The sequence below is a fragment of the Galeopterus variegatus genome, unplaced genomic scaffold, assembly GCF_000696425.1.
Source record: "Galeopterus variegatus unplaced genomic scaffold, G_variegatus-3.0.2 Scaffold962, whole genome shotgun sequence".
Classification (NCBI taxonomy): Eukaryota; Metazoa; Chordata; class Mammalia; order Dermoptera; family Cynocephalidae; genus Galeopterus; species Galeopterus variegatus.
The window spans coordinates 22,347-49,036 of NW_007727073.1; the positions used below are offsets into that span (position 1 = coordinate 22,347).

At 40.8% G+C, this 26,690-nt stretch overlaps 1 protein-coding gene across 1 annotated transcript in view; it reads right to left on the minus strand.

The window, feature by feature from the left end:
• The window catches only part of LOC103591333 (probable phospholipid-transporting ATPase IIB), a gene marked incomplete at its 3' end in the record, with an annotated part of 237,759 nt that overhangs the window by 19,763 nt on the left and 191,306 nt on the right, over positions 1–26,690 (minus strand). The window contains exons 13-16 of the mRNA XM_008573772.1: positions 23,706–23,818; positions 18,316–18,564; positions 1,170–1,331; positions 309–401 (exon numbers count right to left, since the gene is read on the minus strand). Coding sequence (XP_008571994.1) covers positions 309–401; positions 1,170–1,331; positions 18,316–18,564; positions 23,706–23,818 — 617 coding nt within the window. The remainder of the gene's footprint in view (positions 1–308; positions 402–1,169; positions 1,332–18,315; positions 18,565–23,705; positions 23,819–26,690) is intronic.

Consider the following 26,690-nt stretch of genomic DNA (forward strand, 5'->3'; position numbering starts at 1 on the left):
CGGAAAAAAAAAAAAAAAAAAAAAAAAAAAAAAAAAAAAAAAAAAAAAAAAGTAAACTATTTATAATTAAATAGGACTCCTATATTTTCTGCTTTATGAAATTGAGAACTGTAAGCATTTAAAATAATTTAGTGGATTGGAAAAATGATACCATCTTTGGCAACCTCTCTGGCTGGTTTGAAATTTTGATAACTCAATTTATTCTAATTATACCAGTGCTGGCAAAGTTCGGGAAAAGATACCATTTTTCTGTCATCTGTTCACTAAACTTTGTAAAGACATTTTGCACAATGTTAGGAGTAACTCACCTCCTCTTCCAGCCAGTCGTTGTACTGGACGATGGTGGACATGACAATGTCAGCACCTTTCATGTAGAATGTGATTTCTGCCGTGGCCTCGTCCTGTGAGACAATGAAAACAAGCATGGGTATGTTTGGGCTGCACTGCCCCTTGCCAATAACTGCTGGTCTAAAAGAAAATGCACTGGGAAGAAAGCAACTCTCCGTGAACAGACTCCCTTGTGGTGAGCTGCTCATGTACTTTCTATGCAGGGGTCCATGCCATCCCTTAGGTGCTAGTGCTGATGAGGATGGAGAAAACAACTGCACATCTTGTGATGCCATGCTGAAGTTTTTGAAATAAAATTTGTTAACGGATCTATGACTTGGGCTATAAAGTAAGCATTAATTCTCTTAAATTTTCATAGTTTGATTATATCCTTCATTGTTTAGCCAACTTCCAAGATACATTTTTGGTATTTGCTAAGAAAAATTTAATAGAGAGATATTTTAGCAACTTTATGGTCATAAATCATTGTAAAGTTAAAACTCTCTGGCATGCTACTTTTGTTGCAAACAAAACATCTTTAGTTGATTTCAAAAGAGAGTATGTATCATGTTTTACTTACTTTCCCTTAGAAGTCTGAGGAGACTTTATATTACTAGATATTTTATATCATCAGAGCCACACTAGCTTCTCAGTCATAAATTATCAGTTTAGATTTTACTTTAAAAAACTATAACAAGCATAAAGCATGAGTAAATATTTAACTCTTCTTTTGGGAAAATTTTCATATCAATCTTAAAATATTGGGGAAAAAAGTCTTCTATAACAGTGTGGCACCCTCGCAGCAAGGCTTGTGGGTAAAGCGAGTGGCACTGCACACCTACCCTGACGATGATGCCCATCCGCTTGCTTTCGGATGTGAAGGGGAACATCTGCAGGATGCAGTAGGTCAGGATGTGGCCACTGGGGGTCTTCAGCTGCATGGAGGTGAGGTCCCTGCTGACCAGGGTGAGGCCCACACTCTCTGTCCACTGCACCAGGGCAACCTAAGGGAGACCAGCAACACATGAAGCCACTGGCTGCCTTTAGAAACCCACACAAGCTACACAGCAGCTTGGAGAGACATGACACATTTAGAAAAACTTTTCGTCGCCATGTCAAGTATATACTATAAGTAACGTTTTTATAGGTGAACAATAAATAAGCAACATGACAAAAAGTCCCTGGTCTTACTTTTTAAAATAAAGAGACTTTTCTGCGATTTGTGTTTACTAGCTCCTTCGAGTCAGATGGTTTTGAAACCTAGAGTTGAGTACGCGCTGATCAGTTCCGGAGGCCGAGCATTAAACAACTGTTCAAGGTTCTTTCCACCCCTGATTCCATGAACTCCATGGAAGAAAGAACAATCTGAATCTCATGTTTATCCTGATCTTTTTCTAAAATAAGAAATAAACTGGTGACTGATTAACTCTATAGTTAATGTGTTCACATGTAATATTTGCAAATTTAAAGGAGACAAAATAGCCAAGGAGAAAGGAGGTCAACCCCTACTGTGACAGCAACTCTGGGGTCAGGTTTTTCTTTCACTGAGGTTCACTTTCCCCTTCTGCAAAGTGAAAAATATACTTGCAAGCTGTTCTAAAGCTGAAATAATGTAAGTGAATTTCCTAGCACATGGCAGGTACTCAAAAATGGGAGCTATTCTTATTTATAATTATTATTTAATTTGTTATTAAAATCATAAGTGGAAGAATAATTTTTAAAGTTAGTAATTTATGAACAATATTTTATGACAATGTTTCTGAAAAAAAGTTTGTTTAAAAGCAACCACATGATGAGACATTAATTAAAGCACTATATATCAATCCTATTATGCAGTTAAAAGGAATATCACCCAGTGAGAACAGACTATCTATGATATGATACTACTACTACAGAGAATGAGAGACTTCACCAGACAAAACAGCCCAATGAAAAAGCAGCTTTCTTTAGCGGTTTCCTTTGGGTCGAGTCTTTCATTTCTGCCCTGCAGGCATGTCCTTGCTGCTGGCTAGTGACGTTGACACCTCTCAAGGCCTGGACCAGGCCTCTTCTGGCACTAGAGTCTCTCCCAGGAGGATGAGCCCGTCCTTGCCTTCAAATCTAACCACCACCTAGTGTCCAGGATATTAGTAGTTCAATTGTAGTGTCCTCTGAAAATTCACGTGAGAATATTTTTATTCTGTAAAGCAAAACTCCCAGCCCTTCTGGTTCTAAGGCTGACTGTGCAGGTTAGGGTTCTGGAGTTTGGGCAAATGGCTATATCCCCCTAAAATCCCAGTTTCCTCAACTATAAAATATCCATGATTGAGGCCACCTCTCAGGGTTGCTGTAAGGATTAAAGATAAAACATTCGAAACACACTCAGTGGAATGCTTGGCACATTTAAATCATCAAAAAATGTTAAGATTTTATCCTCAGCCCTTTCTCACAGAAGCCATTTACATGTGTTCTCGTGGGCAGACAGGAATCACTTTGAAAGTCAGATTTTCTAAGTAATTTTCCAATAATCTAAGTACAGACTACTTCCAGAAAGATTTCCAAATGTCTGAGGTTGCAGAGGTGTTTCTTTGTTTTTAATGCTTTGAACTCCATCCAGTGGCATACAATGCTGGGGGCGGAGGGTTGGGGGCTGGGCTATTGTCGACAGACAATAAGGTAGAAAAACTTAAAATTACATATTTTCTAGGACTACAGAGATGTTTTATGGGATGAGAACGTTGTGGAACAGAGCTGGAAACCACTGTTACATCACCTGTGCCTGGTGGGTGTTAAGACGCTCCTTCATGCCTCTCGATGGCCGTTTACTGCCATGACTGAAATCGACAAGCTCCTGCCTGGTTTGTTTTAAAGAAATCCACAATGGATACTACTCAATCTCTTCTCTATTGGGTGGCCTTAACTTACTTCCCCAGTATTTTTTAGGATCTCATAAAGGAACTAAATAGACAAGCAGGGATATTGTTTTAGGTTAATAAAGACATATTTATACAATTTAAAATTACTATAATTTAAAATTATATGTAGTCAATGCATCAGGAAACAAATTACCCATAATAAATTTCTGATACTTTAAAAAGTTTACATATAGAGTTAGCCTATACTAAATGGAATGGAATAATTCCAGAAAAGCAGGATTGAGAGTAAAATTATTATAATGATCCTGTATTTTGGTTTATTTCAGTTACAAAATCAGAAATGCATTTCTATAAAAAAAGACATAAGGGAGGGGAGTAATCAAACAACTTTTGTCAACATCTGCACCCCAGAAAGCAGAACATGGCTTGAGGTGCCGTTTTCTATTTCCAAGGGCAGGCCACAACTAGCTCTGTTAGAGATAAAAAGAGAAGTTGATCCATCACACACACCTGTGCTTTCAGGCAGCAGGGCTCCTAGTCTCCCAAAACTGGTAGCGGGGCAAGGGGGTTGGGGGGGGGTGCCTCCACTTCTTCCACAGGGACCTGCCCTGTCCTCTTCCCACCAGCTGTTTTCTCTGCACTGCTCTCTGACCCCACTCTGCACCAGTTTATTCCACATGCCAGCGGCCGGACACAATGTAAAAACCTGCTTTATGAAGCGGGAATGACTATGTACAGTATTTGAATTTATCCTCAGCCCAAATTTACTGTTTAGAAATACAAACTTCATTTAAGTTAATAAAATCATACAGTTTGCTCATTTATAAATTCAGGGATAGCAATATGTTACATACTAGATTGCCAATTAAAGAGATTTAACTGTATAGAATTATTATTTTGCTATGCAACAATATGAAGTTAAATAATTAGTTTTCATACTAGGAGAAAAAGTAGCATCCAATCTTATTAATTAACCCTGCATGTAAGGGTCAGGCACTTTATTGAGATCTGCACAGGATTTACACGGAAAATCCAGGTGGAGTGCAATGGGGCAGGATCTAGTCCCCGCCCTCAACACCAGTTGAAGAATTACACTCTAGGAAAGAGTGTTACCTTGACCCTTTTCTGCTTAACATCTGTGTCTGTGGGTGGACTGAAAAAAATCAACAGCTGTCCTTATATGGGCAATACCTGCTTGTTATCTAAAGCTACTGATCAAATTAGAAAATATGCTCTATCGACTGGAATACTACATTTGAAGAGACAAGATCAAACATAAAACAAAAATAGATCAAAGACCCTGAACTTGTACTGTATTTTGAGCTGGTCAGACCATATCCTAAGTACTGTATTTAATTTTGCTGCATTTTGAGAGTATGCTGTCTGGGAGACACCTAGAATTTTGCCTTTATAAACTTGAAGCCCCTCACTCTCAACAGGTAACTAACTTCTCCCTTTTGTGGAAAATAAATGAAATTAGCAGGTTTTGACTTTTGCCTATTTTGATTAAGGATCTTAGTAAGATCTCTGTGCTCTTTTCCCAGAAGATATTTGTGAAAATAGTAATAAACCAAATGCTTAATGCTTGTCAAGCACTATGAGGAACTGCTGTCTGCAAGTTCTTGCTTTAAATCTTCTTGTTGGACAGCAGTGAAGGCTTGCCCACTGAGGGTGCCTCAGACAAGGCCAGTGAACTGGGAAGTAACTACTTGGCCCCATAGTCGGTGCCCAGGGCAGTAATGGAAAGTTTGGACACCATCATGCTTGCAGGGGTTGCCTGACTGTGCAGAATGAATCCCCTGTGAGAAAGCTGAAATGCTGTTTTGCACCCAGGTTCTGGGGTGGTCTGTCACACAGCAGTGGTGACATGGGTCAACATTTCCACTGCTGGTACTGCAATGCAGGGCTGGAGGCTAGACTGCATGGCCTTTCCCAGGACACTGGGTGTCGCATGTCAAGCATGTGGCACCAGTGAAGGTGCAATTAAAACTCACATTCCCTGACTTTCCAGTTCGTTACTAAGATACTGAAGTAAACTTAGAGTCTAAAATCATGCTACAGATAATACGGTGCTATAATTTAGAGCATCAGCAATATGCTCTAAATTACAGTACTAAAAAAAGACACATGGACGTCAATAGAAACGACAGAAAACTCGTCTGGAGGGACAAAGTAACACCCTGCAACACCATTTCCAATGTAAAATGAAAGTGGAACTCTACGAATTTTTCCAATGAAACTTCTCTATAAACTGCAAATGATCCAATACTCTCAAGGTTAATTTTCAATTTGCATAGTGAAAGGTTACTATTACATTTTGACCTGTAAATTGTATCTTTCCGTGAACACCCTATCATCTCATGGGTGTCCCAGGCAGTCAGGACTGAGCATTCTATATTTGGCGACTCACATCTGTTTATTACTTAGTTTATGCTTGGTTTCACAACCCGTTTGAGTTAGCAGCTTATAACAAAAATCATCTTAGCTTCTTATATCTAGCCCGGCATCCCATCCCACTGTTTTTTTTTTTTTTTTTTTAAAAAGATGACCGGTAAGGGGATCTTAACCCTTGACTTGGTGTTGTCAGCACCACGCTCAGCCAGTGAGCGAACCGGCCATCCCTATGTGGGATCCGAACCCGGGGCCTTGGTGTTATCAGCACCGCACTCTACCGAGTGAGCCATGGGCCGGCCCCCATCCCACTGTTTTTTTTTTTTTTTTTAAAAAAATGACCGGTAAGGGGATCTTAACCCTTGACTTGGGGTTGTCAGCACCACGCTCAGCCAGTGAGCGAACCGGCCATCCCTATGTGGGATCCGAACCCGGGGCCTTGGTGTTATCAGCACCGCACTCTACCGAGTGAGCCATGGGCCGGCCCCCATCCCACTGTTTTTAATCAGCAATCATCTTGAGGATTAACTCTTTATATAATGCCAACCAAAAAAAGAGTATTCAGATTTTTCATAAGAGATAGATGCTTTAATTACTGCCCTAATATAACTTGCTTAGTGTTGCACAGAATTCTTTTGATAATATGAAATTAAACATTTCTGGATTAGGCCTATAAGCAAGTAACTACAAAGAAAAATAATCTGGATGAGGATATGCAGTGCTTTTAGAACATTTGCTGCTGAATTCATATGTGTGCAGTTAGTACTACATACAGATCTGGTCTTCCTTACCGAAGTCAGCCAAATGTAGAAACATCAGAGGAACAACTGGCTCCTCATGGACACCCTGGTTTTGAGTTTTCATATCTTATCTCATGATTTGGAACAGAGTGAGGTGGGGATTTGACTAGGTGAAGGAAACCACTCTCAATGATTTTCTCTGTATAGGTAAAGTACATTAGTGGTGTTCTTTTAGAAGGCTCTTACAAATAACTTACATCTAGTGATACTAAGTGTAGGAATTAAAGGGAAAAATTTTAGGCATTGATAGTTTGAGTCTATTTTCTTCCTAAAGATGTCTAAGCAATTAAAATATATATACTTTTCTACAGCATGTAAGCTCCCTACTAATATAAAACCAACAGCATCACCAGAAGGTGTGATAAGACTCTTCAAGTAATGAGTGCAGGAAGTTAGGCCTTTATGCATCACCAGCCAAATGTTCAACTTGAAGCCCCCACACAGATCCAGTGAAAACAATCTATTATTAAAACTCCCTCGGCTTCAGAATCTTGTACAAGAAAGATTAGGGCTTAGCTTCCAGCAACTGGAAACATTTATGAAGGTGGACGACAGCTGGCCTGGTGTGCAAACACACTTGCGGCACACCCATCCTGGCTGCCTCTCCCGCGGCGCTCCCTGCCACCCTCTGCCAGACTGTCTTCCTTCTCTCTGACCGCCTGGTGGAGGCGCTGCTATCCTTGGCACCCTGCCACTCCCCTTCCTGATTAATCCCTCCAGCTGTGCAATCACCCTGGCACCCTGAGGCAGGACCATCTTTACTGTGCTCACTGTCGTATACTCAGGAACAAGACAATGACATATTTCTTGAATAAATGAAAACAAAAACTCTGTTACTTAAAGTGATTTAAAAGTGAAAAGTTGAGTGGAGTTCTCAAGACATGAGCAAAAACACAAGTGGGACATGTTCTTAGCACCTCCTCAGGTCAGGCTCTCCCAGGTCCTGGAGCAGATCTGTCAGTAGACACAGCTAGCTACTCCAGTGCAGTCTGGGCTCTGAATTTAAGAAATGTGCATCCCTCCCGGGAAATTAACAGTTTGCCTTTACACCATTTTGATACACAGAAAATGCAAATTACCTGAGAGAAGTAAAAAAAAAAAGCTTAAGAGACATTAAATCAACAAATATGACAGTGTGTAAGGCCCTGTAGACCCAGAAATCATGACAGTCAGTGTTTGCTTTAGGACTTTATTTTAGATTTACCTACGCGAAGTATCACATACGTACATCAAATCTACAACCAGTTTAATCCCAAGTAACTCAAGCCTAAATTCTGACAATAAATCAAACTGAAATACTGTTCAAATATTCTTTAGGTCAGTTTCCCTGCATCTTTGGTGCTATCTACATATATGACATAAGCAGAGGACAGGTGATTCAGGCTGAAGGAGTGGCCTCACTTGTCTTTTAAGTCCAGAAGTTCTGGGTTTCCATCACGTCCCACTGCTGCCACAGCACAGAGGCAACTAGCAAAGACAGCAGCTCTCTTTCTGAGCAACTTTCATCTTACAGACAGAGGAAGAAAGCCAATAGAGGCACTTGTCTTCTAAGTGGAGGAAAAGTAGGGGAGGAAATAAAGAGAAAGACAAGGAAATGGGAAAGGTTAACGATGAAAAGCTAATTTAATTTGTTGAGGGTTTCCTCTTTCTTAACTCACATTTGAGTTAACTTATATAGATATGAGTATTTTATTTTCATGTTTTAAATACTTCTGGAGGCAAGTTTATACATCTTTAAAAGAGACTTCAATACTTAACAGTCTAAGGTATGTTTGTTCCTCAACGTTTATCATCCAGTCTCTGATACCAACCTCCAACCTTCCTGAAAGTCAAGCACAGAAATTCTTGTGCTTCCCCAAGTGCAGAGACCAGGATGATGGAGAATATTCTAGGAAAGATCTAATCAAGTCTGAGTAAAACAGGAGTTGGTTTTCACCAGAATAACCATATGCTGGTCATGATGAAATCTGCCCTGAAAAGCACTTTTCTTCCTTATTTTAATATTATTTCAATTTCACAAGGACAAAAGTTAAAGGAAGACCACATCCCTGCATTTTCACCCAGTTCTACTAAGGAAATGTTACTGAATAACCAACAGCAAGAACTGAAATTATGCTGCAATTACCCTGGTATCTTTACATAAGTGTATTACAACATATCATACTAAATCAAATGTCAAATGTTATAAAGAGGAGAGCCGCTTACACCACTGCTGTGAAATAATTATGAAAAAAGACAAAGCACTTTAAATAGATTCTGAACTCTTATTTGGTAGTTTTCTGTAAGGTGAGAACATATGCAACATTCTCTACGTCATTAATAAAATCTGAGCAAACAGGTTACATTTTTAAAAATTTAAATCCATACTTTATTCAGGTGGCCTTACTTTTTACCTGAAGTCCTCTTTCTATCCAGGATTCCATCCAGGATCCACCTTACACTTGGTCTCATGCCTCCTTCGGCTCCCCTTGGTTGTGACAGTTTCTCAGACTTTTCTCGTTTTTGATGACCTTGGCAGTTTTGAGGAGTACCAATAACCTTTCCATATCATTAAGCTTTCAAAGAATCGCCTTCTGAATTCATTGCTATCTCAATTGTTACTTCTTATGTTTCCTTTCATCTTTTGCCCTTTCCCTTTCCTTTAGTTTTGTTCTTTTTTTCCTAGATTTTTTGGTTTGCTGCCACATCCACATTTTCATTTCTTCTCACTGATGGACACAGCCTCTGTGTACCTGAAGGGCACTCCCGAGCACACTAGCTGCACAGAGGTGCTGCTGTGCTGCTCACACCCCTGGGCCTGTGGCCATACCTGGGAGGTGGTGTCTGTGCAGGATCTGTTTTCTGTGTCCCACAGAGACCTCTTTGGATCTCTGCCCTCTTCTCCACGGCTTCTTCAGGTCACCATTCTCTGTTATTTGGTTATTTTGTATACGGACTGTGGTAGTTTCTAACAGGACATACGTAGAGAGAATGCTGCTGAGGGCTGGATGGAGCCTCAGGGGTTCAGCTCAGAACTTATCTCAGGAGCACTACTGCACGGCTGTGGCCTTCACATGCAGATGGAGGGACAAACGTCTTTCCATTTTCTTTGGATGCAATCAGGGATGACAGGCAACCAAGGGACACACTCCTCAACCAGCACCACTGGCTACAGGTTGGTGACACTTGTCTTGCACTCAGTTATGGGCTCTCCAATAAGATGGAGTTTCCAGAGTTACCACTGGATTTTGTCCTTTCAGGCAATTTCATCAGTATTCAAATAAAAAATTGGTAGAGGAGATTATCAAATACTCCTTGTGTGCTTCTATATTAACATGGAATTAATTTCTGTCTGACATTATAATAGGAAATAATCCCTGAGATATTTTTCTCTGAAATAAAGATAGCCCAGACTTTAAAGGCTTAGTACAATTCACATGACAATTCCTTTGACTACTGAGCCTTTAGAAATTTTTAATAATGTGATTATTGACAATAATACAAAGGTAAAATAATTAAAATGTGAATACATTTATGTGGGGAAATATATTTATGTGGAAGCCTGAGGTAAATCTCACCCATAGGCTACTTAGCACCACACCTAAGTAATCCTTGTCACAGGCAATTTATTTCTATATTTATATATTTCCATATTTATACTTTTCTATGCTAAGTAAGCAGTATGGGAAAGTATATCCATGGGTCATATCACATGGCAGAAAATATAAGAGGAAGCCAGATTTTATTATTAATTTTTCTCTATAATTCCATTATTCAAAAATTCCTGTACTATTGTTTTTGCAAAGCTTGGGAGAAATTTCCTTTATTACATTAGCAGTTAGACATACATAGCTGCCAGCTATAATCCAAGGATACATTTTTTTACCATGTGCTTTATAAATCACAAACATTGACATTTTATTATTTTTGATTGTGGTTATTATGATCATTTTTATAATTTAACAAAATTATTAACATAAAATGCAATTTGATCATCTGGAAAAACTGCTAATCAATATTCGCAGACAGGCTATATAGTATTTATTTTCTATTGGTCTTGAAGGTCATAGAGTGAAGTCTTTATGTCACTGACAATGATCTGCTCCTCACAGATATATTGACAAAACACCACAATTAGTCTTGCTTCAACAGGCACACACAATAAAATGAATTAAAAAATATACCATGCCACATACATTAGCGTTTACTTCTGTAAACCCAAAAGCAATGCTATTAAGGATGTAACATTCCTCTATTTTTAAATAATCCACTTGTGGTTTGTCATTAATTCTAACTGATTCTTACATATAAATGCCGGAGTGAGGCAATGATAATTACATCTTGAAATAATATTTAAATATAGAACTTACTGATGTGAGAAAATGTAGCCACAGAGGGGAAAAGAATGCTAATACTGGTTTACAGGAGTAAGCAGTCAGTAAAAATCCTGGCCAATCAATCTTTTTGGACCAAAAGAAGCCAGAGGTCTTCAAGGTTTCCGTTGCATCCCACCTGCCTACTACGCCTGCACCCTGTTATGAATGCTTGAGACACAAGCTCAGTGCCGCTCTCTGCAACTGCACTGGACATGCACTTCACAAATGAAGGGGGCTGGATTTTAACTCTGTGAAGGAATTTCCAGGGAGCACTTAATGTTTGTTCAGCTGGCGTTTGCTATGCCGAGCCTGTAGACACAAAGTGACAGGCAAGCAGAACTTTCTATTTTCTTAGAGAAAATGAAATATTGATCACTAATCATAAGAAACAATGACCAGGCATAGGAGGCTCCACATCACGAACACAAGATCCAGTTATTTACACTCTGACATCACCACCTCTCACACCTGCCGGCACCTCCACACACACCAATGATGACATCACTGCAGGCACTCCATGCTCATGCCTCTCAGGACTTTCAAGGATTTAAAATGAATTCCCCCAGAATTCCATTATTCGCATAGTAAAAATTCATTATGCATATGTGTAGGTAAGATAAAAAATCCTTTCTGCTTTCAGAAAAATGAAAATCAAGACTGGTTATGTTCTGAAGAACAGAGACTATGGTAGCAGAGACAGAAACCAGGCACTCTGCTTAATAAACTGTATTCCGTCCAAAGACTAAGATGATATGAAAGCCATAGTGAGAATAGTGTGGTGAGAATAGTATGGTGTTGATACAGAACATATAAAACTGGTTACGTCTCTTAAGTGATAATGTTGCTTATTAACCATATATGCTGTGATAGGTCAAAGCTGAGGTTAAACAGAAAACATCAATTGAACCATTTCCCTAAACAAAGCTCCAGGGTGCAATATTCTAAGCGCTTTATTCAATAAAAAATGCTTTTAAAATGGTACTTTGGTGATTGGGAAACATTGCTATCATCTGTCACCCTGAATGCAGCAAAGTTCAATAAGCTAAATAATGAACCATTTAGATTACTTTCCCGGGGCTTTAGGAATTTGCAAACATTGCATTAATAGAGGCTCTTTAAAAATTATGATGAAATCAACTTTTTTCATTTTTAGATTTAACATATGTATTAGAAATTTTTTAAATGCTACTTAATGTTCTGCTACTTTTAATCACTGTCCAATTTCCAAAGCAGGAAAAAACAAGCCAAAAAATTTAAAGTAACATTAGCAGTTTCTATGTTATAATTTCTTTAAATTCTTAATAATCTTTGAATCAGTGAAACCTCTGTTGTAAATTCTCAATTTAAGATTTAAAAAGTGTTATGACTTATGTAAAAACTTAAAGGTGAAAAAAAATCCCACTTTCACCAAAAGTTATGTTTGGTTTTGGCAAGTAATAAGGTAAATATGTAATGTGTTACTTTAAAAACTTCCAATACAGTTTTTCTTGGGAAAATCTCTGGTCTAAGTTTCCAATGCTTAGGAAGTAACTGACTAGGACATAATTATTTTTCTACATATAATCATATGAAATTTTTGAGAATTTCTAAAATATTATAATAGAGAAAACAAAGTGCTCAACTCTTTCTTTACAAGAAAAAAGACAGTGGTTTTTTTCCTTTCAGATAGCAGTTACCAATGACGTTCGTTTGTCTCAAAGCCTCCACTGGAATGCTAAGAAGATGACAATTTATGAATCACATAAATCTTAACGATCCATCTTGTCAGTTTTAGATCCCAAAACCTGCTAATGATTATTAAAGTGTCGGGCCTTACTAACACCACCTTAAGTGACATTACAAGTGGAGCCATTATGGTCCCACAAGGGCGTATTAATGTGGCAGCCTAAGACGGTGGCGCCAGGAGGAAGTAGGGTGGGAGTGTCTGCGGGAAACTTGCCTTAGCCCTTATTGGCCAAATACGCGCTTTTGCGCTCGTGAACACTGCGTGATTGCAATAGCTAGGCATTGAGACGGGATGCATGCTCTCGTAATCTTTAAGCTGATTGGAGGATGTAAAAAACCTCCCTTCCCCATTTGCCTTTAAAAGCAAGTGCTTGTGTGATAATAAACGGAACTGCTCGACAGAACCCCCGCTGCGTCTGAGTGTCCTTTAAACCAGGCTGGTTGGGGCCAGTGGCTGTGCTCACCTCTCTTCATGGCTCTCTTCCCCTGTCTCCTTCCAAAGGGGACCGGAGGGAAAGAGTAATCTGGGCCATTCGCTCACCCACCAAAAGGAACGAGGCTAGGGCTGTTCGGGTCAGCCGGCGGCAGACCCGACATTAATGTATACATTTTCTCCTAGATTTCCTCCACCAAATAAGAAAATTTGAGACGCGCACACACACACACCCTGATTCCAAAAGTTGTGCTGGATTTGGCTACAAGAAATGTTTACACATTTACCAGTGAAATAATCTATAACACATAATGGGGTGATGATGGAATGGGCCTTAAAGATTCTGCATACCGATAAGTGACGCAGAAGTGGCACACTCACGGTGAGTGTGTGGGGACAGAATGTAGCTCTGGTTTCCACATTTCCCCAAATATTTTCCCTTTATACAATGATTAAGTTATGTTCTGGCACTTCTACTGATTCAACTACTCCCACCTCTCGCAGGCTATGCCAACATTTGCTGAAAAGAGAGAAGAGGCAAGAGATTCGCAAGCAGGAACTTAAGTTATTCATCACAACTTTGTTATGTACCAAACAGGCAAATTCCTTCTAAACTTTGGGAATTGGGCTCTTACTTGAATTCCAATGGCATGGTTTTGAGGACCAATATTCCTACAAGATGTGTTTTCAGATAACTCCCACACTTTACTTCCCTCCTTCCGCCTTCCTCAATAGCTCTATTTCATCCTCTTTCCCACTCAGCCTGAGATTTACTAGGCTAATCCCCACAGACCACCTGCAAAGGAAGGAAAGTGTAATGTAAGATCTCATAAAAGCATGATCCCTTTCCTCAAAGAGCTTGCAATATGAATGGGGAGAGAGGCCCACACAGAAGACACAACCAGAGAGCCACATGAACCAAAGGACAACCACAGAACATGGAGCTGGTGACAAGCACAAGAGGAGACTCAGGACCAGTGCCTGACAGCCATGACAGCAGCCTTGTCATGCAGGCTGCTGCTGCTTCAGCTCCGTTTTGTTGAAAAGAGAAAACTATGAATAACTATAAAAGTACCAAGGCTGTAAAAATTACAAGTAGTAATATAAAAATATATATTTTTTAAAAAGTAAAAGTTCCCTTTACCCCAATCCATAGGAAGTCCTGCCCAATTCGGACATGCCCACCACTATTAGCTGTTCGTGTGTCAAGAAGCACATGTCAGATGGGGCAGCAGCTGACCCAAAGCAGGGGAGCAGAACCAGGACTCCCTGGAAATCGCATGCAGGCCACTCTGAATGGCACCTGTTTGGGAACTGCTAGAGATGAAGACGGCATGCGCACGGAGGGAGTCAGAAAGGTCTTCAGCAACAAGGAATCTTCATAGGTTCAATAGCAAATGGTTGTCACGAAGCAGAGGTCCAGGTAAAGCTGTGTGGCTGCACACAAGCACGTTCAGCACATCTCACCAGCAGAACTGGGGAGGAGGTTATGCATGGAGGGGCATTCTCATGGAAGATTCAATAAAACGTGGCAATTCCCAGGATTAGGCAGTGAAAGAAGGAAGGCAGTGAGATCACAGAGGAATGGCTGACAACAGTGCAAAGAGCAGGAAGGGCCGCAGCTGTGAGAATCTGCGAAGCCGATCTTTGACACGACGATTCTGAGAGCAGGTGAACAGCCAAATGTTCTCAGCTTCCCATGTTTAAAAATCATTCTCATCTTCTTAGCTGCTTTTTCACCAACTTTAAGCTCTTGCATAGCTAATGACATAATTTCTAACTGGTTTATTTTGGTTAGAGTAAGATAATATGACTAAACAACAAAAAAAGAAAATGCCTATGTAACTAAAGCTTTAAAATAAACTTGTTTTCAAAAAATATAGCAGTGGCTTATACTCTGTAAAATACCACAAATCTGCTGGTACACATAAGGTTTCTCCTCACTGCTTCTCCCATTATGAAATCTGAAAAGGGAAGCTGAGGTCATATGTACTTTATGTCCCCTTGACAACTTTAGGAGTGACCGCCAAGAGCCACGCCTCTGAAAGGGCATGAAGAACTTAAATACTGGAGGAAAGGGCACTGCATCCTCACATCCACCCTCATTTATCACATTTCAGCATCCGTCTTAAATCCTGAAAGTAAATCAAAAGGAAAGATTTAGAAGACTCAGTGGTTCTCAACTATCAGCGTTACCCTTTTGGATTTTCAAAATGGAGAAACGTCCAGCCCCACACCAGACCTACTGAATAATTAGCATTTCTGGAATTGAGGTGCTAGCATACATACACCTAAAAAAAAGCAAATATTAAAAAAGAACCCCAAAACCCTAAAGTCTACCTGATGTGCAGACAGGTGTAAGAACAACTTGCTTATGTGTAAATCTTTCCTTCCCCAGAAAAGTGGTTCCCAAACACAGGACAGGAGAAGGGCTTCGGGAAATGTGATCTCTTCCCATTTGTTCTGGAGCCCATGCTGTATCTGAACATAAACTGCTACACCAGGACATGGTTGCAACCACTTCTCATGGAAGAAAGATAAGTGATACTACTGGTGTTCCTGAGCCATAAAGAAATAGAATTCGTTTGCTCCTAGAAGTCTGCACAAGACACCAAGAGATGGCTGCTGTGGGCAACTTTAACAAGAAAGTGGCTCCCCGTCCCGGGGGCGCCGGGGCATCTGCAGACAGCAGAGCTCCTCCTCATCTCATTCTCAGCATGCACGTGCTTGTCCTGTTCCGTCGACTCTGTTTTACAAATGTGTCCTCGTTATTACTCACAAGGCTCCTTTCTCGAAATCTTAAACTCACAGCCATATCTTCTAACTTCTTAATTTTAATCAGCAAAAGAGATGTACTTATTGACATTACGAACCTTGGTTCCACGTCATCACAGCACCTACACTGCATACACTAACATCATCTCTGTACTGTGGCTGACGTGTTCAGCTGTATGTTCGCACTTTCGCAGCAAGGGCTTTATTAAATCTCCTTTGCGAAATGTTTGCAAAAGAGATGTCTCTGTCCTGTGCCTCTTTATTACTCTTTTTTCTGCCTTCTACCCCTATATCCCTCCCCGTCTGCCTGCCCCTGCTGATCAGGGACACTGGGGTTTTATGCTTGTGTTCAATTATTGGCAGAATTAGAATTTAGCAGCTTTCTTATCCACACATTAAAAACTGGACTAGGACCTTAACACTCTTTAGGATACAACCTGCTTAGGCTTTGCTGTGAACCTTGATATTTCTCTACTGATTCTACATTCGCGTAGTCTACACTCACTTTGCGTCTCTTTTAAAATAGCTTCCTGGAGATAAAATTCACATACCATACAATTCACTTACTTAAAGTACACAATGTAATAGGTTTTAGTATATCACAGAGTTGTGCTGAACCATTACATCAATTTTAAAACATTTTCATCTCCCTAAAAAGAAATCCCATACCCTTTAGCTATCACTCCTCAACCCCTGACAACCACTTACTTACCTACAGACTCATCCATTCTCATCATTTCACCTAAATGTAATCATATAATGTATGGTCTTCTGGGACCAGCTTCTTTCATTGAGCATCATGCTTTCAAGGCCCATCCATGTGGAGTACACGTCAGCACTTCATTCCTCTCTATGACTGAACAAAATTTCACATGTATGGACAGACCACATTTTGTTTATTTATCATCTGATGGACCTCTGGGTTGCTTCTACCTTTTGGGTATAATGCTGCTATGAACATATTAACGTTAGTGTGCTGGTTTGTGTGTGGACATTATGTTTTCATTTCTCTTGGGGGTATGTACCTATCTGATGGACCTCTGGGTTGCTTCTACCTTTTGGGTATAATGCTGCTATGAACATATGAACGTTAGTGTGCTGGTTTGTGTGTGGACATTATGTTTTCATTTCTCTTGGGGGTATGTACCTAGGAGTGGAACTGTTCGGCCAGATGGTGATACAGTTTGGATATACTTAGTCTGTCCAAAGGGCATGTTGAAATCTGATCCCCAGTGTGGCAGTGTTGGGAGGTATTTGGGTCACATGGTGGATCCCTCATGAACGGATTAATGCCCTCCCTGGGGGAGGGGGTGAATGAGCTCTCTGAGGAGTGGATGAGTCCCCGTGAGAGCCAGGAGCCTGGCCCACCCTCTTTCCTCCTGAGCTGTGTGATCTCTGCACCCAGCAGCACCCCTGCTGCTTTCCACCATGAGTAGAAGCAGCCTGAGGCTGGCACCAGATGCAGCTGTCCCAGAATCCTCAGCCAAATAAACCTCTGTTCTTTATAAATTATGCAGTCTCAGGTGTTCTAACATAGCAACACAAAAACGGACTAATACAGATGGCAACTCCAAGTTTAACTGTTTGAGGAACTTCCAGACTATTTTCTAAAGTGGCTGCACCCTTTTACAATCCCACCAGCAGCACATGCAGGTTCCAGTTCTTCCACATCCTTGGCAATACTTGTTACTGTCTGACTTTTGATTACTGCCATCCTAGTGGGTGTGAAGTTGCAACCTGTTTCTTGAACATGATGCTATTATAGTAAAGAGATTTTTCTTTTTTGCAATAAACTAGTTAACTGAATCAACAGACTCCTTAACACATTAAGTCTGATTTTCTTCTTTTTAGTTTGATTGAAGGTTCTTTTCTTTGATTATTTATGTATACCAGTTTTAAAGTATTTGAAAAGGCTACTTTGTTTTTATTGGTTCTATGGTTGATTTGATTATTTTATAGGACTATCTCAAGAACTGTGAGAGGACAGAGTGTATATGAAATATATTAAGACTGCACAGTAATTGGACAAATTTAATAATGAATTTTACCAGTCTAAGAATCAAAGAATGAAATAAAGTAAGAAATAACTAATTTACTATATTTAAGATTTTACCATTTCTGTAGATTTTTGAAATTATTTACATCTGAATTTTCTTCTGAAATGGATACATTGTATCTAAATTCTCACAAGATAACTGGAAATTTAGTGTGCAAACCTGATGATGTATTTAGAGAGGAGAAAAAATTGGTTAACGTAGCCTGTAATAACAATCCCAAGTTTTAGCAGCTCTATTAAAATCTGGCTTTGTCACAAATTAGTCTAGGAAATTGATAAAACTCTGATTTTTCTCATGCTGTTCTTGTAACTAACTCCTAGATGTTCTGAGGTGTGTCGACACATTAAGACGAAATGTCTGCATCTGAAGAGCCCCAGTTACATCAGAGAGTCACGTGCTGAAAAGAGCAGGATGGTTTTCTGACCTATAGCCAAAGCATGCACTAAAAACCACAGGAAAGCTCCCCTCTCTACTCTCTACCCCAAGAAGAATTGACTCTCACACCTGACTCCACACAGAAATGCACACTGAGATCATACAGTCTGTGCTTTGAACAATCACAAGCTGAAATGCGATTCTTCACGAAACACAACTGACCTCGTCGGGGCTGGAGGCCTGGTAGGTGCGGTTCTCATCACTCAAGTCCTGGTCAGCTTCAGCAAACTCTGTCTCCCCGCCAACGCTGGCCCGAGGCTCATACACGGGGGTCACGTTGTGACACAGTGCAATAGCTTTCACTGCCTCATGGATTCGACTGCTGACACTTTTTCTAACTTTGGGGGCTGAAGATTGGGCTTTTCTGGGTAGAGTTGAACTGGCGGTGTTTCCACTAGCTTGAGAATGCATCTTTAAGATATGGAAAAGATAAAGCACAGAGAACTATGTAGTTGACACTGAAATTATTAACATATTATTCTTATGTGCTAAGTAGTTAGGGATAAGAAAAGTGGTTTGATTTGATTCTGATTATCTTCTACACAGCACTGATTAATATGAGTTTATTTTTTAATAATAGTACTGCAAGGTGCTTTGGTATTTCCAGGTTGTCAAATATACCAGAATATTTGCTAGAATACCTAAAATCTGACAATTTCACTTCAACCACAACATGAATTTGCTAAGTCCTTAATAATTCCTGTTTATTCATTACTTCTAAAGACAAAGTAAGTTAAAACCACAATGGAATGGTATCCTCACAACAGCTTTCAGTTTTCTTTAAACATTGCTCTAAATAAAGTGCTATGACGCTAAAAGCAGGACAAAATTTTTAAGAGGCTTCCTTTAATGCCATATAGTAATCCGGCTTTCAATGGTCTCTGAACTTAGCCTGCCTAGTTTGGTAGATAATAATCAAATACAACAATAGTTGCATTCAGAGGAAAAAATGATCCCCATGCCGTATTTCAAAATCACGTTCCCTTGAAGCCACTGCCCCATTCAGCACTGACGTGCGTGTCTGGCTCTCATCAGACTCAGCTGCATTCGAGAAAATTCATTTGCCCTATTGACACAGTCGCCTTTTTATTATTCATCGCTTACTTGGGGGAAGGTGTCAGAGAACACTCCCCTGACCCCGACAGGACTGTGAACCATTCTTCAGTTAACTTCAGAGGAACTAACGACAATCCTCCTTAAAAACCAGGGCTCGCGTGCTTGGGCTGCGTGTGTGGAGCCACTGAACCGTGAACCTTCTGCCCGTCAGCTCACAGTGCCGTCTAAGGAAGGGCTTAGCTCTCCTGCCCGCTGGCAGTGCCTCTCAGCCAGCAGGGCCACATGTGCAGCCTGCTCACTCTCTGCCGCTGCAGCCCCAGACACACAGCTGGCCGCCTCCTTGTGAACTATGTCATGTTTATTGATGCTTGTGTAATTTAATTTCACACAAATTCTATTAAAGATTATGCCCCCTATCACCAAATGCTTCCAGTGGGGAAGCACAATCAGGTTATAAAAGATTTGTTACATTACAGCGGACCTACTAGACTCCTGCCATCTTAATAATAAAACAGAATACAAACAAGGAATAATATCAATTTCACATAAAAAGTACCACCTAACCAGCTGACAGCTTTCAATAAAAATGATTTTTAAAAAGTCCTCTTAGATGGAAATAAATATTCGATATTTGTTGCTTTTATATAATGATTCTTTATCTTTTCTACTTTTAATTTTATTCTAGTAAAACAAGTTATTTGTAGCTATTAAAGTTACATTCATGGATAATATAATTTTTTTTTAAAAAAACAGATATTACCTGGTACTATTTCAATATGCACATAGATTCCCAGGAGAAAGGAAGTTTTATCCCTTCTCCATTTTAGATTTTTCCTTCTATTAATAAATATTCCATGTTACAAAATGCTCCATTTAAATGAATTATGTCCAAATTAATAAGGTGCTTGGTTTTCTGTGTATGTGCATGTATGCTTATGTGTGTGTATAAACACTGCAAATAATAAATATGAGGTATCCTCAAAATGTTCATGGAAAATGCATTTTATGAAAAAACTATGCAAGGATTGAATTTTTTGTGTGTCAACATAAACTCATACTAACTTGTTATAACATGTCTGAACGGGATCTAGTTTGAAGCACTAAGAAGGATGAGACATCAGTTTGAAAAAAGCCCCTATCAGAAAAACATAAATTCTGCTAAAATTGAAGCAAGAACAAACATTGAACTTATGGTGAAGTTTGGGTGGAAGAATTGTGAAATTATTGATGCTTTACAGAAAATTTATGGGCACAATGCCCCAAAGAAATCAGCAGTTTACAAATGAATAACTCATTTTTGGAAGGGACAAGACAATGCTGAAGATGAAGCCTGCAGCAGCAGACTATCCACATAATTTGTGAGGAAAAAATTAATCTTGTTTGTTCCCTGATTAAGAGGACTGATGATTAACAGCAGAAACAATAGCCAACACCATAGACATCTCCACTGGTTCAGCTTACACAATCCTGACTGAAAAATTACAGTTGAGCAAACTTTCCACTCAATGGGGGCCTAAACTCTTGCACCCAGATCAGCTGCAGACAAGAGCAGAGCTTTCAACGGAAATTCTCAATAAGTGGGATCGAGATCCTAATGCATTTCTTGGGAGAACTGTAGCAGGAGATGAAACATGGCTTTACCAGTATAATCCCAAAGACAAAGCACAATCAAACACTTGGCTACCAAGAGGTGGAAGTGGTCTGGTCCAAGCAAAAGCAGACCAAGAGCAAAGGTCCTGGGAACAGTTTTTTGGGATGCTCAGGGCATTCTGCTTGTTGACTTTCTGGAGGGCCAAAGAATGATAACATCTGCTTACTAGGAGAGTGTATGGAGAAAGTTAGCCATATCTTTAGCTGAAAGGTACCTGGGAAAGCTTCACCAGAGAGTCCTTCTCCAACAGGACAACATTCCTACTCATTCATCTCATCAAACAAGGGAAATTTTGTGAGAGTTTCGATGGGATATCATTAAGTATCCACATTATGGTCCTGATTGGCTCCTTCTGACTTCTTTTTGTTTACTAATCTTAAAAAAATCTTTAAAGGATACCCCCCCCCTTTTTTAAGTTAATAATGTAAAAAAGATGGCATTGACATGGTTAAATTCTTTGGACCTCACTTCTTTAGGGATGGACTAAATGGCTGGTATCATTATTGCTTACAAAAGTGTCTTGATGAAGCTTATGTTGAGAAAAAAGTTTATTATTATTTTTATCTTTTTTTTTTTTTTCCTTTTTTGTCTTTTTTACTGACCGGTAACGGGATCGCAACCCTTGGTGTTGCACCGCACCGTGCTCAGCCAGTGAGCGGGAACCAGTCTCCACATGGGATCTGAACCCTCGGCGGGAGCGCCACCGTGCTCCCAAGCGGCGCACTCTCCAGTGCGCCACCGGGCTGGCCCTATTTTTATCTTTTAATTCCATTTTTTCACAAACTTCTTGAATCTCCCCCATATACACAGGCACTTCAAAAAGTTTGTGGGGAAATAGAATTAAAAGATAATACAAATCTCCCCACAAACTTTCTGACATGTCCTCATATAAGATTTTTCTCATTTGACAGCATGTCAAAAGTAAAGTATATATCAGACTGGTAACAGTTATAGAAGAAAGAGAAAGTTTTCAGAAAACTGAATACAATGTTGACAACTGAATTCTGCTCTTGAACTCTCTCAAGAGTAGAAAAACTGCAAAGGGAAAGTGTAACAACTTATTCCAGTATACCCAAAATCAAGTCTGAAACAAACTACTATAAATACAAAAAGTTGACTAGATTCTGCAGCTAAAGTTGCCTAGCCCTCTGAGCATCTAGAGGCACCCATGCCACCCAGGGGGAGCTCTACCTACCCAGTGTGATCTCTAACTAACCAGGGTGAGCTCTAACCAACCAGGGAGAACTCTAACTACCCAGGTGAGCTCTAACGAGCCAGGCAAGCTCTACCTACCCAGTGTGAGCTCTAAGTAACCAGAGTGAGCTCTAATGAGCCTGGGTGGACTCCACCAGCCAGGGTGAGCTCTAGCTACCCAGGGCGAGCTCTACCTCCCCAGTGTGAACTCTGCCTACCCAGGTGAGCTGTAACCAGTCAGGGTGAGCTAGTCACACTCTTGAACCCAAGAGGTCTTGGCTCTTTGTATGTAGAGTACTATATTCAAACTAAATCAACAAACATGCAGAGAAAAAGTCCAAGTGATCACACCTGAAACAGACTGCAATCTTGTACACTGGCATTTTAAATAGATTCCCTTGGACTGCTCAATTTGATTATACTGAATCATCATTTCCAAATTATGACAGGTAAGAATAAATCCAAGTGAATGAAATACAAACGCTACTTGAGGCCAGGGCTCTGATCTAAACGTAGTCTGCGAATACACCATGGCCCTCACGAGTCTAAGGTCAGGAGCGGGGTAGGCTAAAACCATTCAGGGCAGAGGCTGACTGCACAGAGCTCACTGTCTACAGAACCTCTGGCAAAAGCGTAACTTCTAGACTGCAGCCTCACGTCAAAGGAAATAACTCCTGTCCTTACAGCCTCACTCAGGCCATGTGAGGCACCGATGAGAAAGACAAGATTCAGGTAACACTGAAAAAAAGAAGAGTCCTTTCCTGTCAGACACATGATACATATTTACAGATGAAATGCTCTGATGTCTGAGCACCACTTAAAACAACATGGTGAGGGAGGACGGCTGTAGGTGAAACAAAATCAGCTGTGCACCCATCTCTGCTGAAGTCGAGTGACAGGTGTGGGATGGCTCAGACTATGGTGGTGTCCACTTCTGTTTATTCAAAAGATAAAAAAAAAAAAAAAAAAAACCTTTAAAAAAAATGAAAAAATTTTATTAATTATGGAGAAAAACAGAGGGATTGTTAGGAAACATACTGACTCAGTATTCTACTGAGTATTCATCAAAATATTGTATTTACTGAATAAATTTATGCAAATAATTCACTAAGAAAATTTCAGCTCATTATGCCTTCTTTGATTACACTAATTCAGAACCGACTGCTTATTTTGAATTATATCCATGTAGAAATGCTTATTGAGAAGCTGTTTCTTGATTCATGTATTAGAACTGATGACTGAAATAACAATGTTACCTTTAAAAAATATGAGAAAATTTTATTAATTATGGAGAAAAACAGAGGGATTGTTAGGAAACATACTGACTCAGTATTCTACTGAGTATTCATCAAAATATTGTATTTACTGAATAAATTTATGCAAATAATTCACTAAGAAAATTTCAGCTCATTATGCCTTCTTTGATTACACTAATTCAGAACCGACTGCTTATTTTGAATTATATCCATGTAGAAATGCTTATTGAGAAGCTGTTTCTTGATTCATGTATTAGAACTGATGACTGAAATAACAATGTTAGACAATCAAAGAAGTTTGCAAATTTACAGATTAGCATACAATAGGCTCATTTTAACTCAACAGTATTGGATACTTTCAAAAGACAATCACATTCAGAAGTAAATCCACTTACCTGTGAATAAGAATTTATGATATGGCTTTGGATTTCATCCATGGTGTCTGTTCCATAGGACACAGTGCCCAGATGGAGCCGCTTAAATATCATTTCATTCTGGGTGAGGGTTCCTGTCAGAAGAGTGCCAACATGCACGTCAGTACAGGCAGCTTCTGCAGGCGCACCTCCATGTCACGCACACCTCAGGCTCACACCCATGACTATGCCTCGTGCAGGCTCACCTCCCACGTCACACATGCCTCACGCTCTCATACCTGTGCGTGTGCAGCTAGGACACACTACTGTGTGATACAAAGTTCCTGAACAATATTATTTGCTACTATTTTAATTTTAATACTGAGGACAAGAAGTGTTTTTCCTATCAGGTCAAGTTCCCTTTTTAACAACTTTTAATAAAGGGAAGGACTCTAGTTACATTAAGAAAGTCTAGTCTCTGACTTTCAGCTCTGATGTGTTGTTACAAATGTAATTTTTGCCTGTTTTGAGAGAGGGGCATAAAACTAGAAAATCAAGTCACCATCTTCATAATTACAATGTAGCACACTGCCTAAGAAAGAAATCAACTAGTCCCAATTAGGGTGTTTATCAGTTTTTAAAAAAACTATTTTGAGAAATTAAGTATTTTTAGTTACACAAATGATATTCCTGATGCGTTTAACCCTTAGCATACAAGTGCATCACTTGGAATGACAGACAGGAGCTTGTAAAAGAAAAGGCAGTACTCGGCTCTCCGAGTGTGCTTGTGTAATGGTTGCCCCTCAGCAGTCCAAGGCAGAAGGACGGAAGAGGTTGCTCATCAGGACCGTCAGTAAAGTTGGGTCACAAATTGAGTGGGATATATATCTTACTTAATATTAAAAAAACAAAACACATATACCACATGCATACAGTTTTTGCTACTCTGGTTTTCACAGAAGCAAAGCAACATAGGAAGTTAAACACCCAAAGAACATGCATGGAAGAACATGCACGGAATGTGCTGCGATAAGTGTGCTTTTTTCTGTCTCCCCTCGGGGTCTTCTGCATCTACTTCAAAGCACATATAAGAAAGGTTATTCACGTACACTAACATAGTGATAATGTGAAGATGAACAATGATACAGCCAGTCAACTGCAATAAAAGATAAACCTTTCATGTGGCTACAAAACACCAATAAAACATGAACTGATTTTTGTTTTCTTTCACGCATGACATTGAAAATATAATAAAAGGTGTGTGTATTCATATCCACCTATGATTCCCACATAAATTAGTTAGGATTCGTACTCAGAGCACACTGGATCATCTGACTCAGAGCCTCCCACCAGGACAAGAGCTGACTTTAAAATAAAGGGGAAACCTGGATTCAAGATGGTGACGGGTCTGCAGCGGGGGTGCCAGAAGACAGCGTGAGCCTGAGAAGTGTGCGCTGTGCTGCCAGAGTACTATTTGCATTTCCAAGAGCAACAAAAAATGAATAAATCGTTGATCAACTAATCTACAACAATAAAAAAGCAACTACAGATTCGAGGTTTTAGGGCCGACACCAAAGAAGATTCCGGAGACCACCTGAGCCGCGCCACGGGACCGAGTGAGCAGCCCGAGGCAACAAAGGCCAAGGAATGCGGTGGCGACGACGTGGAAACGGAGAGGAAGACGCCTGACTGACCCAGCTCTGTGAGTGACCCCCAGCCCGGCTCTGCTTGCGGGGCAGACGCCCGTCCGATTTCCGCCTACCACACCAGGCTAGGCACCAGCACCAGCACTGCCTCCATTTTCTTGGGTGGGGGCGGAGCCGGCCAGCTCGGCCTGGCCTGCCCTTCGCACTTGGCCCGGCTCTTCACTGAGCCTTGCCACTTGCATGCCTTGGCGCGGGGCCTCCCGGGGCCTGCGGACTGGCCTCTAATCCCACTCCCCCCACGGATCTCTGGCGGGGCTGGTGGCGTGGGGAGCCCCCGGCCAGCGTTGGGAGGGCAGGGAAGAGGAGGCCAGCCCGACTGTCACTCCACCGCACCCTGGGCTCTGGCCCCAGGTAAACTTCTTGTTTCCGGGAGGCAGATACCATCTCTGTGGCCATCAGTTCAGAAGAACCCCAAGCTGATTTCGGGTTCGGAGAGGTGTGGCCGGAGCGCTCCCGAGCTCGCTTGAAGCTGCCAGAGTGCTGACTGCAGGCAGGCGCTGGAGTAGGCCCACGCCGGGGAGATTCAAAGAGGACCTGTGTGCTGTGGGATCCTCTCCCGAGGAGCTCACGCCCTGGTGTGGGAGATAACTCAACTACACAAATAACCGCAATACCAGGAAGAAGGTGAGAAGCCCAGAGAAAGTCCTATCCAGGGCCACAAAAGCACCCAGAGCGACCCTAGCAGAAACCTGAAAGTCTTCCTGGGCGGGGTGGGGCCGAGCAGGGGCTTGAAGTCCCGGCTGATAGACGAGGATTGCAGAAGACACGCCCCAACCTTGTACTGAGCGCACAGAGTGGGGAGGGATCCAGCAAAGGAGGTGGAGACTCAGCAAAAAGCACACACCCTGTGGGCCGCCTCTGCAAGGTCCAACAGTCCCACCTAGCGCACACAGAGTGGGGAAAAGCCCGAATAGGGAGGCGGAGAATCGGCATAAAACACATACCCTGTGGGGCCGCCACTGTATAATCCAGGAGCCAGGGCCAGAGCGCACGGAACAGAGAGAAGTTCTACACGGGAAATGGAAACTCAAAAGACACCACACACCCTGTGGTACCGTCCCGAGATCTAGCAGCCCAGTAGAGTCCAAGCTGACCACAGAGGAGGTTTCCCGGAGAGGCCCAAGACCCGAGACAAACACACACACAAGACACTAGAGGCCAACTGAGCAGTCACAGAGGTAGCCATACCAAATTGAAAAACACAGCCATACCTTAGTTAGCCAATAGGGTCAAACCTGTGCACAGTGAAACCCCCTGCCCAAATGAATAAACATCCAAAAAAAGATACCAGAAACACAAAAAACCAAGAAAGTACACCACC